This window comes from Cibotium barometz, chromosome 1, assembly GCF_041138505.1.
Source record: "Cibotium barometz isolate CiBa-2024 chromosome 1, ASM4113850v1, whole genome shotgun sequence".
NCBI classification, from domain to species: domain Eukaryota; kingdom Viridiplantae; phylum Streptophyta; class Polypodiopsida; order Cyatheales; family Cibotiaceae; genus Cibotium; species Cibotium barometz.
The window spans coordinates 10481568-10499052 of record NC_141046.1 but is presented as its reverse complement, the minus strand read 5'-3'; the positions used below and the strand labels follow the sequence as shown (position 1 = coordinate 10499052).

Sequence of the window (17485 nt, the reverse complement as noted above, 5' to 3'; positions counted from 1 at the left end):
AACAGAATTGTTCTTCACATCATTAGGCAATTCATAATTACCCAACCAATTAAGGTCATTGTGTTGCTTTTTTTTTGTAAGAAAATTTCCATTTTGCTTCGTGTTAGAGTAAATGGCTTAGTGTTAGAGTAAATGTTAGAGTAAATGGCTTCTCAAGGTGGGAAGGATGAAAATGGTGAGAAGGGGGAAAACCTAATGTCCTCTTTCCATATGGAAGAGGATATTACAAAACCAAATGAAGTAGATATGCATGATTTATAATTTAATGCTTATGAGGATATGTAAATGAAAGAGATGAAATAAAAAATTATCTAATATAGAAAGAAAACTTAAGAAAATGATGGGTCTTCTTAGATTTTTGATGGGAGGGGAAGGATTAGGAGTAAAAGAAATGTCTAAAAGTAACATTGGTGAGGGAAGCGAAAAAACTCTAGAAAAAGGGTTGAATGAAACCATAATTGAAGAGGGTCCCAAAACTAGAGACCAAGGTATGGTATTCAAATATTTAAAGGCACCCACTTTTAGTGGAGAAGAGAAGGAGAGAAATAAAGATGCAGTCCATATTTTTCTTAAAAAATGGAAAGATTTGCATCTTTTAAGAAATGTGTTTGATCATAACAGCCCCATTGAAGCTAGCCTATCCTTACAAGGCAAAGCTTATAAAAGTGGTGGATGAGTTAGCGGAAGCTAGGCAAGTATCCTATTCTTAATATTCATTAAAGGAATTACTCTTAAAGGAATACCTTCCTGAAAATGAAGAAGATTAAAATTGGGAGGAGTGAGATAATTGTTCTATAGAACAAAATAATTTAAATCTCACTCAATATATAGATTGCTATAGAGAAATTATCTTAAAACTTAAGGGCATAGACAATTTTCAAAAAGTAAGAGGTTTTTTTAGATGCCTAAAAAGGGAGTACAAGAAGGAAGTTCACTCCAAAGAGCCAAAAAACTTAGATGAGGTTACAAGATTGGCAAAAAATTTGACGATACCATGGGTAATGGTATCGTAAAGAAGAAGATAGAAAATTTTCATATAAACCTCATGGGGAGAAAATTTTGGCTCTCAACCCAAACAAGTAGAAGGCATGATTCAGTGTGGGTGGTAAAAATACTAGAATTGGCTAGAATATTTATCCATCATCTATAAAGATTGTATGGATTGCCAACAGATTTAGTAAGTGATTGAGATACAAAGTTTATAAGCCATCATCTATAAAGATTGTATGGATTGCCAACAGATTTAGTAAGTGATCGAGATACAAAGTTTATAAGCCATTTTTGGAAAGAAGTGTTCAAAAAATTAGACACTAAACTTAGTATGAGTACGTTTGAACATCCGCAAAGTGATGGATAGACAAAAAGTGTTAACCAAGTCCTAGAAGATATGCTTCGAGCATATGTTAATCATAAACAAAATAATTGGGATGAGTATCTTCCATTATTAGAATTTTCTTATAATAGTGCTAAACATTCTACTACCAGTTTTAGTCCATTCATACTAATGTGTGGATTTCAACCTAGAGCACCCATGTAGTTGGGTTACAAAAAGAAAAATTAAAGAATGCAAAAGATTTCCTCAAAGACATGAAAGACATGCTAAACATTGCAAGAAGCAACGTTAAGAGAGTGCAGTATTGTTCTATTAGTTATGAGAAAGGTAAAAGAAGACCAATTAATTTTGAGGAAGGTGATTTAGTTTATCTAAAAGTTTGTGAAAAGTTAGAAACTTTAAAAAGTGGAAAAGTTCTAAGGTCTTGTGGTCCTTATACAATACTTAAAAAAATTTGGAAGTGTAGCATATACGGTAGCTTTACCTAAAGGATCTAGAGTACATCTTGTGTTTCATGTTAGTAGACTGAAACTTAAGATGGGAAATAATGACGTCATTGGAAAAGAAGTAGTAGTTGATTTTATAGAACTACCTAATCTTCCACAACATGAGCCTGAAAAGATTCTTGAATATCGAGAAAAGAAAACTAGACATTTAGTGTTTAAAGAATGTTTAGTAAAGTGGAAAGATAGACCAAAAGAAGAATCAACTTTGGAAAGAATGGCTAAATGTTATGAGACTGACAGGAAACACTAAAAGATAAGACTAGGAAAGATTATTTATATATAAGAGGTTTGCATATAAATAAGGTTCAAGGGATTTCAAGTAGGAAATACCTAAGCAATGGTTAATAGGCATAATGTAATGTGTTATCCTATTCAAAGTAGAGAAAATAACTTATATACAAATGGGTAAGATAAATGTAGGTAGTTTTAATGCCCACAATTCACTTACCTTAGTGTTCTTATTTGCTCTAACTTTTGTTATTTAAATAAGTCTATAGCACATTATCAAGCATATCCTACTTCCATTTACGACTACAAATTACCCACTAAATTATAAGTAAGGCTAACACAAGCCTGTGGCAACATAGCACCTGTTGAGACAAGGGGGATCAAATTAATTATGAGATTGCTAGACATGGATTGGTGGGAAATAATTTTGTGTTGGGCACTACTTTGGTGGATACGTATGCCAAATGGGTCACACTTGCAAAGCACGAGTGCTTTATGGGCTTTCTCTTTGGGATGTAAATTCTCAAAATACACTATTTGTTGCTGGATACACTCAAGAAAGGCATGACAAGGATTTTTTGGATTGTTTCAAGTGTATACAGAGGAAGCATCTCTTTTCAAATGTAATTACCTCCACTTGCATCTTGAAAGCATGTGGCAACATAGGAGTAGTTGACAAGGGGGTAGAAGGAAATTATATTGAAATGTATTTTCTTAGAATGTAGTAAATGTAGGATACACCCAACGGGGGTAGGGTGATGATGCTCTGAAAACTGTTTTGAACAACATGTAAGGGTGTCTCTTAAAACACAATGTTCTCTACTTGCATTGTTAAGTGGCCACATAAGAACATAGGAGTAGTTGACAAAGGGGAAAAAACCCATGATAACATTGTTAGACATGTATAGCTCGGAAAGAATATTGTGCTTTGGCACTGTTTTGCTAGTGCACTTGCAAAAACACGTGCTTGATGAGCTTCATATTCCAAGATGTACTTTCGTGGAATGCACTAATTATAGGATTGGCACAAGGGGGCAAGAGGACCATGCTCTCAATGATTTGGACAGATGTAAATCTCTCTCCAAATGCAGTGACCTCTACATGCATATTGAATGCCTATGGTGGTAGCATAGGAGCAGATGAAAAGGAGAAACAAATTCGTATAATGAGATTGTTGTGGAGTGGAAAAAAGAACACGGGAACAGGCCTCTATAGCTTCCCACTCCCCCAACCTTGGAATCACTAGCAACCTGGGGCACCACCAGCACACTGGCTGGAACACTTCTCACACAATTCACCACACCACCCACACCAGAAAAAATAGCACAAACAAGACTTTATTTCAGAACAAATCTTCGTCTCTACAAAGTTGGATATCCAAAATATCCTCACAACCATCCTCCTCTAACACCCACTCATAATCTGCCCACTCCCTCTCATCTATGTAAATTACAACTGACCAATACCCTGTATCACTATCAGAGTATACAATCTCAAACATTGAGGGATCTTCAAAATACAGTTCGTGGATATTTGGACCCAGCTCCAGAACAAGATACATGTCTGTAGTAGGCTACCCTCCAAGCTTCTGGCTATCACGAGTTGCACCCCAACAAAGCAAATATATATACAGCGCTGTCAGCACTAGTTGGTTTTCCTGGAGTTAGTGCCACCCTTGCCTTCTTTCTAGAGTTAGTGCTCTTTTCTTGTTTCGATGCAGTCGACACTGCCACCACCCTCACCTTGTTACAGTGGATGCCACCACCTTCTCTACTGCTGTTAATGTTCACTTTTTCCCTCTACAATCGACGCCTTGTTCTTTTTGGTTCTCTGCAGTCCCTCGTCTTCTTACAGTTGACGCCCCCTCTTCTGGAAAGAGACTGCCACCTTTGTTTTAGCTGCACCTCGGTATGGTAACTATCTGCTGTGCTAACAGCAGCTGCGCCAAACACACCCTCTTTGTCTTCGCAGCTTCGCAACCTTCCTTAATTCCAAAATCCACACGCCTCACTTCGCTCCTCTACTGTCAGCGCCAGCCTCTTTTCCTTCCGTTTCACTTGATACCACCACCAGCCTCGCGTTGTTGTAGTGGACGCTTTCCTCTTCTCTACTGTCGACTGTAGTCGGCGTCTTTCTCCGCCACAGCTTCACTGCTGACGTGCTCTCCTCTTCTCGCTTCCACGCTCTATCTCTGCTTCACTGCCAGCCGTCACGCCTAACGGCGGCAACACCTCCTAACCTTCCCATCACCAGAGGCGGTTCCCCTCGTTTGTTGTCGACGTACTCCCACCTTCTTCTTCACTGCCTCTCTGCAGTCCACTGCCACCACTTAATGACGGCTCTTCTCTTCTGCTACGTTGCAGTTGGCGCCACCACCTCCTCTACTCAGCTGCCCTCGACACCCGCCTTCTCTTCTACAACTACTGCTGCATACATGGTGACACACCCAACCACTACTGCAACCAGAGGCGGCCTCGCACACTGGACCTTTCTCTTTTTCCTCCCTCTTTCTCTTTTTCCTCCCCCTTTCGTCTCCCTCGTCTTCTTACTTTTTGTTGGCGATTCCTTCCCCCTCATATTAGCAAGTTTTGCCTGCTATTGACGTGTGGCATCCTCCCATTCCCTTGGCGCATGCCGTGAGGGGCAACTTGCCAAGGTGTTATTGGCAGCTGCCACCTTCCTTATTTTTTAAAACCTTCAAGCCTTATATTTTCATATTAAACTTATTTCGCTTAAGGCTGTTCACATTGCTTAAGTTACATCCCATAAATACCATTTATGCTATTTATCCTTTGCCCAGATGGCATTAGCCCTCATTCTCACCATAGAGCACCGCCTATTATAAGGTCGTTTCACACTGGTAGCCATACTCACTGCTGCAATGAAAAAAAGCTTCAAACCTCGAGCACCTGCTCCCAAAAAAAACATGCATGTACTAACCTACTACAAAACCATCCACTCTGTACATCTACCAGGGCATTCAGGAGGGCAAAGCTTTTTTACATGCCATGCGTCCCATATACACAAGCCCAAAACACCTTTACAAAAGTTTTGCCTAACAATTGTCAAACATGGATTGCTTAGGAAGGATGTTTTGCTTGGCTATGATTTGGTGGATATCTTTACCGAATAGGGTGCACTTGGTGAAAGCATGCTAGAGGAGCTTCCTCTTTAGGGTGTCAGTTCTTGGAATGCCTTCATTGTAGGATAGGCCCATCATAGGAACGATGAGGATGCTTTGAATTGTATTGAGCAGATGTAGTGCAAGGGCCTCTTTCCCAAACACTGTGACCTCTACTTTCTCTACTTGCCTCTTAAAAGTGTGTAGCGACATGCACACAACTAATAAAGGGGACATAATTTATAAATTGTCATACATGGGCTGCCACAAAAGAATATTATGCTTGGCATTGGTTTGCTGGATATGTATACAAAATGCAATGCCCTTGCAAAATGACATTTGAGTCGCTTCCTTACATTTTGGAATGCATGTATTGTAGGATACGTCCAACACGGGCAAAGACCTTTACTTGCATCTTGAGATTGTGGCAACATAAGAGAAGTTGACAATGAAAGATGAGATTGCTAGGAAATAATATCGTTTTGATGATATATGTATGCCAAATGAGGGGCACTCACAAAAACATGATGACTGCTTGAGAAGCTTTTTATTTAGCATGTAATTTATTGGAATGCATTGATGGTAGGATATACCCAAAAAGGGCAAAGTGAAGATGCTTTGAGCTGTTTTGAAGTAAAGCAGCATAAGGGCCTCTCCTCTAATAATGCAAAGTGCTAACTCGCATCTTGAAAGTCAGTGGTAGTATAGGAGCAACTGAAAGGAGGGAACAAATTCATGGTGAGATTGCAAGTCCGGGGTCGCTATAGGAAATTGTATTGTGCTTGGCACTACCTTGGGTTGATTGTGTTTGGAACAAATTCATGGTGAGATCGCAAGACAGGGGTTGCTAGGAAATAATGTTGTGCTTGGCACTGCTCTAAGTAGCTCTACTCATGGAGTGGCACACCCCAATCCACAACTAATGAGGTGCACACGCCCACACACACACACACACACACACGTTTTTGTGAACTCAATTTGTATTTATAGTAACAGAGGTCAACCCTCAGATTGAGGGCAACCGATTACATGATCTCAAAAGATACGAGTGTAAGACTGAAAGGAAATATAATCAATATCATGCACCTGCACAGACAGTCATACAAAGATTGCTACAGGGAGGTGTGAAAGAAAGCAAACTTGTCGAAAGATTGGTCGCCGAAAGACTATATGAGTCCTGTCCACACACGCACACACACACACACAAGTGGCATCCTTTCAAACTCAAGGCAAAGCACAGAGTGAAGGGTTTGGTTGTGGCAAGCATTTTGAAAGAAGTGGGGTGCTATACACATGCACACGCACATGCACACAAACACTAATTAGATGAATAGATGGATACATATGAATGTATGGTTGTATATAGACAAATCTTATATATGGCCGATATATGTAGACACACATACATAAATTTAGACATACATGTGTGTGTATGGATTGATACATATGAATGTATGGTTGTATATAGACAAAATCTTATGTATGGATATATGTAGTAAATTAAGAATTGTGTGTGTGTGTGTGTGCGCGCGCGTGTACACATGTATGTATGTATGTATGTATGTATGAATATATGTTTATATGGATGTACATGTGTATGTTTATTTACATATACACATCTATAATGTACATGTTTATATAGATCGACATATATGTAGCATTCAGCAAGGAGAGTTATGTCATGTTTGAGTGGAAGTTTGGCCACTCTCTTGCCCTTTGAGGACGGTGAAGCTACTCGTTTTATTAATTTGTTTACTTTATTTTAATCTCTCTTGCAATCTTGAAAAGTGGGGAAACAACCTTGAGGAAAGTAACGTGGTGTGGTGGTTTGCAACAAACGCTAAAGCCTTGCTGATCGTGGAGAAAGGCTCATGAAAAGGGATGCCGTTAGTGATTGTTAAAACTTGAAAGAGACTCCAACTCTGGACCTTAATGCTTCTCAATTTGTGTAGCCTGTGCTTGTTTTGAACTCAAAACCTGCTAGTAGGGCAACATGTTGAAGAAGTCTGAATTGTTTTTCAATCCTAGTGTCTTCCCAAAGCGTGTGATCGATTTAAGGGCCACCATTGACAAGAAGGGTGGAGTGTGCTTCTGCATTCCGGAAGATTGGAGCTTCCATGTGGTGTCTCACACTTGGAGCCAGGACATAAGGGAACTCTCCCAAAGGGTGGCAACTGCATTGATCAAAACGGGATGGAGACAGGAAGACGATGAGGAAGGAGCTAGTTACAATCTAGCATTTGAGCAGGCGAAATTTAGTGGGGAGCCTTGTTACGAGTCTCTGCTACAATTCTTCTGCGTGCTTTCTGCTGATGGAGTTCAGAAAGTATGGTTCGATGCCCTTTGCATCAACCAGCTCAATGATGAGGAGAAGGAATCAGAGATCTGCAACATGGGAGCCTTCTATCGCCTCAGCGCCGGTTGCTACGTCGTCCCTCACGGCATCGGCACCGAATGCGGCTTTCGGGCCCTCGACCCCGCAGGAAGCCTCCCCCGATGGTTCACAAGAGCCTGGACTTTGCAAGAGTCTCTTCTTCCCGAGGACCTCAGCTTCATCGTGGAGAAGTTCGACAGAGAGATGTTGCTAAAGCTAGCAGCGTCATCCTGGGACGAGGACGGCGACTGGGTCGATTGGGACGAAGAGACGGAGGAGTTCTCGAGAAGGAAGATCCCGTTTGAAACGGATCGAGGCAAGGAGCTGTATTGTCTGGATGTGAAGGGCTACAAGGTGATGATGAACACCCTGATTGACGCGCGGGATCGTTTCTTCAGGGATCTACAGGATCGGGGCATGAGGCTTCATTTCAATGCTGCGTATGCCAGGCTGCACAAGAAATGTGACGAGCTTTATGTGGAAGAGGTCGTGAAACACATCCGGAGGCGGGAGTGCTCAGTCGAGGAGGACAGGGTTTTGTCCATATTGGGTCTGCTGGGTTTCCAAGGTCATCACACCGTCAGGACAAAGCTCACGCTAGATGAGCAGATTGTGCGGTTGGCGAAGATGCTGATGCAGGAGAAGCCGGAGCTGCTGGTGAGTTTGTGTGCAGCAGATTTGGAAGGCTATGGCGGTAGTCCACACATATCCTGGCTTCCAAATTTGAGGCACGCAAAGTTCTCAAGGTTTGAGGTCGACATCAACGTGGCTCATCAGTATGAGGTAGTGACAAGGCGCAGTGCAGAGGTGGTTAAGGTCAAAGACAATGGCAGTCTTGTGATGAGGGCTTCTACCATACGGGCCTCCTTGACTAGAAATGGCTCCGTTCTGCATGGGTATACCCCTTACCACTTAGACATTGGCCAGTCCTTCACCATTGAGTTCACCCAAACCCCCCCCTTCAACTCTCTGCCCTTTGGAGTGGAGTGGAACCATTCTGAAGATGCTCCTTTTGTGCCCCAAGATCCACACAATCTCCTCTCTGTCGAGCCCTCGGGGCGTTTCAGTTTGGACTGGTCTGGCGGCTTGTCCATTCCTGCCCGTGGCGTCCACCATCTCAAGGAGCACCAGCATCCCACCAGCTTCACAGTCTGCAATATTATGCTCATCCTGCTAGGGCACTGCTGTTCGAGTTCCGATCCGGATTCATGTGTGCTCATGGCTTGTGTCAGTGGTATGAATGAATTGCACAAGATTGGTACATTGATTTGTGGTGAACAGCACCATGAACTGGTCATGGACCTCTTCGTCTCGGAGGCTAAAGAATTTGTTGTAGGTGGTTTTGGGGATGATCTTACGTGCTTTTTAGACAAAGAGTGCCAGGCCATAATCAAAAGCCATCTAGGGGAGGAGCTTAAAGAAGAGTCCACTGGACACGAGGTAATTCGCTGCCCAAGGAAGTTTTGTTGCTTATCATAATTATACGCTATTTTTTATTTCAGCCCCTTGGGCATAAATTAATACTCTATTACTAAGGTTGTGTGGACCGCCCCCCCCTCTATTACTAAGGTTGTGTGGACATCCAGTCTTCGTTGCTTTCCTTTTCCTTTTGGCATATTAGTGATTAGTCGGTTATCCTCCTCATTTAATCGTGGCATGGAAGGATCTATGCGAGAGAGATGTTTTGTGATATACACAAGAGACTCTTGCATCAACCATCCCTCTGTCATGCTTGCTTCTGGCCTTGCTCTTTGTCTCACAGAGTCCTTAAAGGCTTTCATGAACCTTTCTAGAAAAAAACATCCATTGAACATGAACAACACCACAAAAGTGCCACTTCATCAATCAAATGCACCACAATATGCAATTGGCTAGTAAGAATTGTACTAGGAAAGTTTTTCTCGATCATACACATTGTCTCAATAGCATTGAGACGAGCCATCTTAATGGATGCAGGATCTATCTCCTTTGAGGATATGTACCTACATACATAGCAATCATGTGTACAATTTATTATACATAACTTGTGATTACATGAGAATACCAAATACCAAATATAAATTAGCTAGTGAATTGAAGGAGAAGATTTATACCCCACCAAGCTTTCCATTTTTTCGATAGCCTCTCTCGCCTTCTTGTCTCCATAACCAACTATATCAATTGGAAGAATAAACCATGTATAGAAAAAAATGAAAGTTAGTATATGAGCCTACAAATGATTTATCATAAAGAGAAAATGAATAAGCAAATATTTGAATATCTGTAATATCTTGTGCCAATCATATGTCTTGAGGCCATATAATTGTATCTCTTCTATCTTTTTGGTCTTTGTGAAGGCACCCTTCGATGAATGCATTACTCGCATTGGTGTACGAAAAGAGGCAATCACACTTTTCACCTTATTGTGCTCCTTCTTGTTTAATACCCATGGTTCCTTTGGTAGGATCATGTCACCACTCTCACCTACAATTGGCCATGTTTTGAAGGTGTCCAATGTTTTGTAAGTCATCTCTTGCACCCTTAGTATCTCTTTTACCAATAAAATGGTCCCAAATACTTGTTGCGACATTCTTGAAGATATGCATGGGATCTAAGACTCTGATTGATCCTCAACTCACACCAATATGGAAGCCGAAGAAAGATTGAGTGTCTTGATATCCCTTTGGGTGGTGGATTTGGGGTGCTTCTCGATGCCCCAGACCAACCTCTACCTCTCATCACAAGTGGTGAGACATTATGTGGCACATACTTGGAATGTGAAGGAGGAAGAAATTGATGATGTTTGTCATACATCACCTTCTTTAGTGTATAGGGTCTTTTCGAAACTAGTGATGGTTCACAAATCAGGCATGCATGATGTCCAGAGGTTGCCAAACCTATTTTAAAATTGAGATGATTGAGAGGTAGAGTAAGACAAGTTTAAAGTTATAAAGTTCAAGTATGTACTTGAGCACTCCAAGAACTCGAGATAGTCATGCATTGTCCAAAGTAAAACTCCTTTCACCTCCATATCACACCTATTTATTGGCCTTGAGACATCATGCACTTTGATACCTCGCCATAGTGTTTCAAGCTCCTCAATCAAAGGATTGAGGTACATATCTATGTTTGCCACCTTATACTTGCCTAGTACAAGGAGAGCAAGCATGATATGAACTTTCTTGATTGCCACCCATGGGGGGAGGTTGTAATTCAACAATGCAATAGGCCAAGTAGACCATAATGTGGACTTGAAGCTAAATGGGTTAACACCATCCATGCCTAAGCCAAGACGTAAGTGATAGGGCTCATATTTAAACTCTGGCCATTGATGCTCCATATGTTACCATGTTGGTGAATCACCTACAATCCTCATAATGCCATCGATTGAGTAATGAGTTGCATGCCATGTCATAAGTTTTGCAATCTCCTTACATTTAAACATGTGTTGGATATGCAAGGAGTGATAGAAAAGTGTCTCAACACCTTTCGGGGAATTTTGTCTCCTTGCAAATCATCTCTATAGCAGCTCTCTCCACATGGTAGACAGTGTGTTGCATCTTTATTAACCCCTCTATCTGGCATGCAATCATTGGGACATCCATACCTAGCATAGAGAGCAATTTACGAGACCTACAACATAAAATAAGAAATCATATGTCAAAATATCTATAAGGAGAGTATATAAAAAACAAGAGACATTTTCTATTTAAGAGAATATATTAATGGATCTTACATAATAAGACTTGTGACACTTTAATCACTCCATCCTTAAGTTGTTTGCAAGTTTACTCCTAGTGTAGAGTACGAACATCCCTCATACAAAGGGTTGCTTACCTCTCTACGCAAGGTTTACTCCTCTTGTGATATTGGAGCTTGCTCTCTATCATCCATGACCTCCCATTCAAAGAAGCCACTCACCATATCTTCCATGATGAGATCCTCTTCCTCCTCATGTAGAAATGGTGGAGGCATCTCATTCATTGGTTGGCGAAGATGATTCTCAGCCATGCTTTTCCTATGAAGACTTGTTGCCTTTCGCAATCTACCCGATGTCATTGAACCGGCAAACAAAATGCTCCTCTGTCTCTACCCCCGTCTGGCATAATCTGCAAATGCGCTCTGCTCGAGGGATGCGTGCTGCTCTCCCAGTCTCGATCTCTAGTTGGTGTGATGAGACCCTTAGTCGCCCAATGGCTACTCTGGCTCCATGTGATAAGTGGACCTCCAAGTATCGTGGTCTCTGGATGAAGCCGTCTGTGGAGGTGCTCAAGAAGTGGTCTTTGTAGTAGAGCATCTTCGTCGGGAGTGGCTGACTGGGAGATAGCCAAGTCTCCTATATGTGGCCCTGCCAAATGTCATGTCTCATGACTCTGTTCCTCTCTGTCTGAGAGAGGCGTCTATGTGGTGCAGCTAGGTCATATTGTAAGGGTGGTAATCTGTCAATATCAATCCTGTGTGATGATATCCACTGTACCACCTGGGAGTATCATGACCAGGTATGTCCCTCCTCAGCAAGCTGTTTGGATGCCTCAAAAGCAGCCCGAGATACCCGATTTAGTGGGAGCTTCCGCATCCTGTGTATAAAAGATATAGTCTGGAACATGGCCTCTACTAACATAGGTGGTACAGCAAACTCCTCTCGAAGGATATCATGTGGTACTGAAGGTTTGCTGCAGATCATCCGTGAGAGCATCAAAATCTGAGGGCGCTCTATCTGTGTCCATGAGGATGTAGCCAAACCTGGTGCCCATACTGCTGCTGCATACATCAATGCTGGAGTAACTAGTGTATCAAATAGCCACCCCTTAGTACGGGGCTCCTGGAAGTGTGCCTGGTGACACTGGCGTTCCAAAATTGCTAGTGCTCCGTACCCTCGTGTCACTCTGTCTCTCGTTGCCTGTGCCATAGAGAATCTCCCTGATGAGCTGGTAAATGTGACCCCAAGGTATACATATGAGCCCACCACCTCTACCTGTCCCTGGGCTAGTGTAAGGATAGTTTGGCATCTGACTGCTGCTGCTGATGTATGAAAGACCATAACCTTGGTTTTCCCAAGGTTCACTGTGAGTCCTCGCTCCGCACAGAAAGTATCCAGGGTCTGTAGATGCCTTTGTAGCCCTGTCCGAGTATCCAACACAAGAATGATATCATCAGCATATAATAGAATGTGTACAGTCGTACCTGAGATGTCAATCCCAGAGCCTCCTTCGTGTATGATGTAGTCTGCTACCTCATCAACGTATAAGCCAAAGAGTGTCGGGGAGAGAGGGAAGCCCTGCTTCACACCAATGGTGCTGGCAATCATATCTGATAGTTCCCCTGGGCATCTAACTCGTCCAAACACTTGCTCATATAATCTATAAATCCCCCACATCATGTCGGGGGGTATGCCTAGTGTCTGTAAGAGTGTCTATAAGCGGTGGAAGAGGCGCTCTCTCGGGACTGTGTCGAAGGCTTTGCGGAAGTCCACAAAACAGTAATAGAGTCTCTGTCTCCGTGCCCGAGTTTGGTCAATCAGGCATCTCAGGGTGAAAATGTGATCAATAGTAGAGAAGGCTCGCCGAAAACTTGCCTGACCAGGGGCACGAAGCCCCTCCCTCTCAGCGTGTGTGCTCAATTCTACCTCCAGGATAGCCCCATAGAGTTTGGCCAAGGTATGACCAATCATGATAGTCCTGTAATTACCGGGGTCCAGCATGTCCCCAGCTTTGTGGATCGGTACAATAGTGTGCATCGTCCACTCAGCCGAGAAACCTTCTACCAGAGCCCTGTTAAAGAGGTAAGCAATAAAAGGAGAGTGTGTCAGCTGCATAAATGAAATGCTCACCCTGTAAGCCGGTGTGATCCTCAGCTCTCCCATGTTGGAATCTATGTATAGCTCGAGATACCATATCGGTAGTAAAGAAAACCGATGAGGTCGGTGGAGTCTCAGTGGGGCGAGGGATGAGTGGCTGGTGCAGAACATCATTAAGCCCTTCTGCATAACTCTGCCAGCGTTGAGGATCAGTAATCGGGGTGGGGTGGGGGGCGTGGCTCTCTGAGTCGTCGCCAAGCAGTGGCTGCATCTTTGCTCATGATCATGTGGTAGATGTCCCAGTATTGAGCCTCCTCATATGTGCGTCGCTTACGGCGTGTAAGAGACCGCATCTGTCTACTGGCCTGTTGCTGTGTTATTTCCCCTTTCGCTATCTGGGCTCGGAGATGTCGATAAAGCTCTCTGCACTCATTATCATACCATCTATTCTGGGGCATGTCCCCAGATCTAGGTGGCTTCCCTGTCTGGTGGTGTGGAAAGCTGTGGCTAGCTGCTGTGTGCAGTATGTGTGAAAGCTGGGCCGTCAGTACATCGATGGGTGCTGTAGGGTCCATACCAAAGAGGCCATCATGTACTTTTGAATCATAAACGTCTGCAAGCTCCCGAGTAAAGTGGAAGATGGTACGAGATGCCTGAGTGGTCGGGGGTGGCAGATCAAGAGAGCTCCTAAGAGAAAAAGCCAAATAAGTATGGTCCGCACCAATGGGGCATGTCGGGATAGTGAAAGAGTCTATCAGGTCTGTGCTCTCCCGCGAGCCCAATATGTAGTCCACAGTGCTGCTACCTCCTGATGATGGGAAACATGTGAGTCTTCCCGATTCTGGCCATTGTGACATCCCGTTATAAATAACGAGATGATGTCTAGCTCCCAGGTCGAGAAGGTGTTGCCCATAACCTGTACTGTGTGGCCCACTGTCCTCTGACATCCTCTTGGTCCTTGCATCTACATCGTCTAGTGCCTGTAGGATGAGGGGATCTGTGAAGTCGAATGATTCACACTGTCGATTCTGTGTGCATGCATTGAAGTCCCCCATCAGGAGAACCTCCCCCATGGTCGAATAGGGTAGGATATGTGCGGATAGAGTGGCGTATGGAGACTCACTAGGAAGGGCCCCCCTCTCCTCTCCTCCTCCAATCTGGTCCTCCATGTGACCTGTGTTGAATCCCGACCCCTTCGGCGGGAAGTAGCATATTGCCAAGTAAACTGTTCTCACCTCTGAGAGCTGTAGGCTAATCCACATGTAGCGTGCCTCTAGGTCTCTCGACACCACCCTGATACGCTGGTGTAGTGCTCGTCTGAATAGTATAGCGATCCCACCTGAGCCTCTGGAAGTGCCTTGTCACATCCCTTGTCTATACACTGATTCCCACTGATACCCTGCTACCCATGGTAAGCCTCTCTCTGGGCTTTCATGTGTCTCTGTTAGAAACATGATGTCCCGGTTCTCCATAACCTCCTCTAGTCTGCCTGGATGTGTCCATAGAGCCCCATTGCAGTTCCAAACTGCTGCATATATCTCCTTGTGCTTCTTGATAATTTCTTGTGTCCCATAGGCCATGTGGCGCTATGCCACCATCTTGCCCTCTATGTATACATGGCCGTCTCTGTAATGTGCCTTTTTCCCTTCAGCACGTGCTGCTTTAATTTGTGGCATGCATGATTTCCTGTGTTGTCTCTGCATCCAAGTTAGGTCATCATCAAAGTAGATGGGGTCCCCTGGTAGGTTTCTCAGAATAACTCTCTTTCTCATGAAGGTTTGCCTGCTCACTTCGTCTGTGAACTGTAGCACTAGGGCTTTACTTTGGGTGGGGTCCTATGAGAGGCCATAATGACCTATGAGACCAAAACTGAGAGTACATCTGAAGTTGGTGTCTCATCAAAGAGAACAACTAAATGAGACTAGAGAGAGAGAGAGAGAGAGAGAGAGAGAGAGAGAGAGAGAGAGAGAGAGAGAGAGTTGTATTAACGTCTTCAAAAGGCCAAAATGACCTATGAGACCAAAAGGTTACATCATATCCATGAGGTACATCATCCTAGGTACAAAATAGTAATAAAGAAAGATAACAAAAATCTAGAACTTTAAAATCTGATCTAGGTACATGACCAGAGAGCTCTCATATCACCCTAATACATCCCTCATGGGCCGCTATGACATGGTGCTCAAGGTGCTAACACTGAGCTGGTGCGAAAAGGTCCTGCGATGATGGGAGATGATGGCCCGGATCTTCCTGTGGTGGCGTGGCCGTGGGCGAGGGCCATGGGCCTATGAGACCAAAGTGATACAATAATGTCCATGGCAAATCTCATCATGGAATGGAAAATAAAACAGAAACAAAAACAAAAATATAGCTATCTCATTGGGGTGATACAAAACTGTCCATGGAAACTCATCATGGAATACTAAGAACATAGAAACATGAGAGCAACATCAGCTCTGAGTAGATGGTATACCACACTCCAAAATATCAGGCATGGGGCTAACGAGTATGGCCGAGAGGTCGCCCTCTACTATTGCATGTGGAAAGGTAGCTCGATGGCGGTGGAGCATGTCCTGAATTTGGAGTTGATGAGGTGATTGTGGCCGATGGGGCGGCCGGGGGCGTTGGGCACGCTGGAGTGCGGAGGCTTGGTCTGAGGTAACTCCTCTCGGGTGAGGTAGGTCCGGAGCAGCTCGTGGAGGGTCTACAAGATCCACTATATCGGTGTCCTCCACCTCCTGGGTCTGGAAGAAATTGGTGATGGTTGGCTAGTGAGGGAGGGGGCGGGGTGGTTGGGGCCGAAGCTTTCTCAAGAAGGTGTCCCTGTGTTTGTGGAGCTCAAGCAGGAAGAGGCCTAGGCAATGCTGGTCTTGGAAGTCAATGATCCTGAAGAGTGGACCAAATCCCTCATGAAATAGACAGTGAAACCTCCCATGGATCTCATAGTATACTGGGCAGCGGCATATGTAATGCTCCTCCGTCTCAACCTCTGTGGGGTATAATCTGCAGATCCTCTCCTCTCTGGGTCTCCGTATGAGCTTCCCGGCTCTGAAGATGCGCTCAACTCTACTTGTCTCCACTCTAAGGTGGTGGGATGAAACCTATATCTGGCCAATCGCAATCCGCATGGCATGGGACATGTGAACGCTCAATTAGCCCGGCTGCTGGATGAATCCATCCTCAGTGAGTGTGAGGAAGTGATCTCTGCAGAAGTGCATCTTCGTGGGGAGCTCTGGAGGTGTGATCCATGAGCAATGGGTGTAGAGGCTGAGAAGATCTAATTGGATAGCCCGGTTGGTATCCTCATGAGAGAGCCAAATAAAAGGGGAGTCCGAATTGTAGTGAAGGGGGGTAGGCGGTCCATGCGGAGCCCATATACTGAAATGCCAAAGCTGATCCCAATACAAAGAGCGTCAAGCTCTCACATCACCCTATAATATCCCGCTTAGGGCGTTGCATCATGGTACCCAATGTAGTAAAGATTAGCCGATGGGAGAAAGTCTTGTGGTGGTGGGAAATTATGGCTCTTATCCTCCTGTGGTGTCGCGAGTGTGGGCGGGGGCCACGGGGTCGCGGGGGCGTTGGGCTCTGCATAGCTCGATGGTTGTGTCTAGTGTCACTCTACTCGGCCGGGCTCGTGCATCAGTCTGGAGGTCGAGTGTAGTGGGTTGATCTGCTCTTGGAGCTCTATTCTGGAAGAAGTCAGTGAGAGCTCTTTGTGCTCCTTAGGCGCGGGTGTAGCTGGTCTGGGCTGCAATAAGGACTACCTGTGTCTGTGGAGCTCTAGAAGGAAGAGCCCCAGGCATCTTTGGTTTGGGAAATCCATGATCTTGGAAAGTGGTCCAAATCCGTCTTGGAAGAGGCATTGGAACCTCCCCGTGATCTCATAGTATACCGGGCATCGACATATATAGTGGGCCTCTATCTCAATCTCTATATGACAAAGCTGGCATATCTTGTCCGTTGGTGCAGCTGTCGCTGGCCCATATGTGGCTGTCTCCACTCTCAACTGATGGGATGAGGTGCGGATTTGTCCAATTGCACATCACACCCCAAATGACGGATGTGTGTCCATGTAGTGCGGGCACATGATGAAATTGTCCTCTATCAAGCGAAGATCTTTGTAGAAGGCCATCTTCATCCCCAG

The 17485-nt window shown here is 44.2% G+C and overlaps 1 protein-coding gene across 3 annotated transcripts in view; it reads left to right on the top strand.

The window, feature by feature from the left end:
* Positions 1–6991: 6991 nt before the first annotated feature.
* The window catches only part of LOC147641591 (uncharacterized), a 29386-nt gene continuing 18892 nt past the window's right edge, over positions 6992–17485 (top strand). For 2 of the 3 annotated variants that reach the window (XM_086792160.1, XM_086792084.1), the window contains exon 1: positions 6993–9002. In XM_086792160.1, the coding sequence (XP_086648286.1) occupies positions 7182–9002 (1821 nt within the window). In that variant the 5' untranslated portion in view covers positions 6993–7181. Of the gene's footprint in view, positions 9003–17485 lie in introns of all 3 variants that reach the window. The other variant, XM_086792000.1, reaches the window with a different exon arrangement.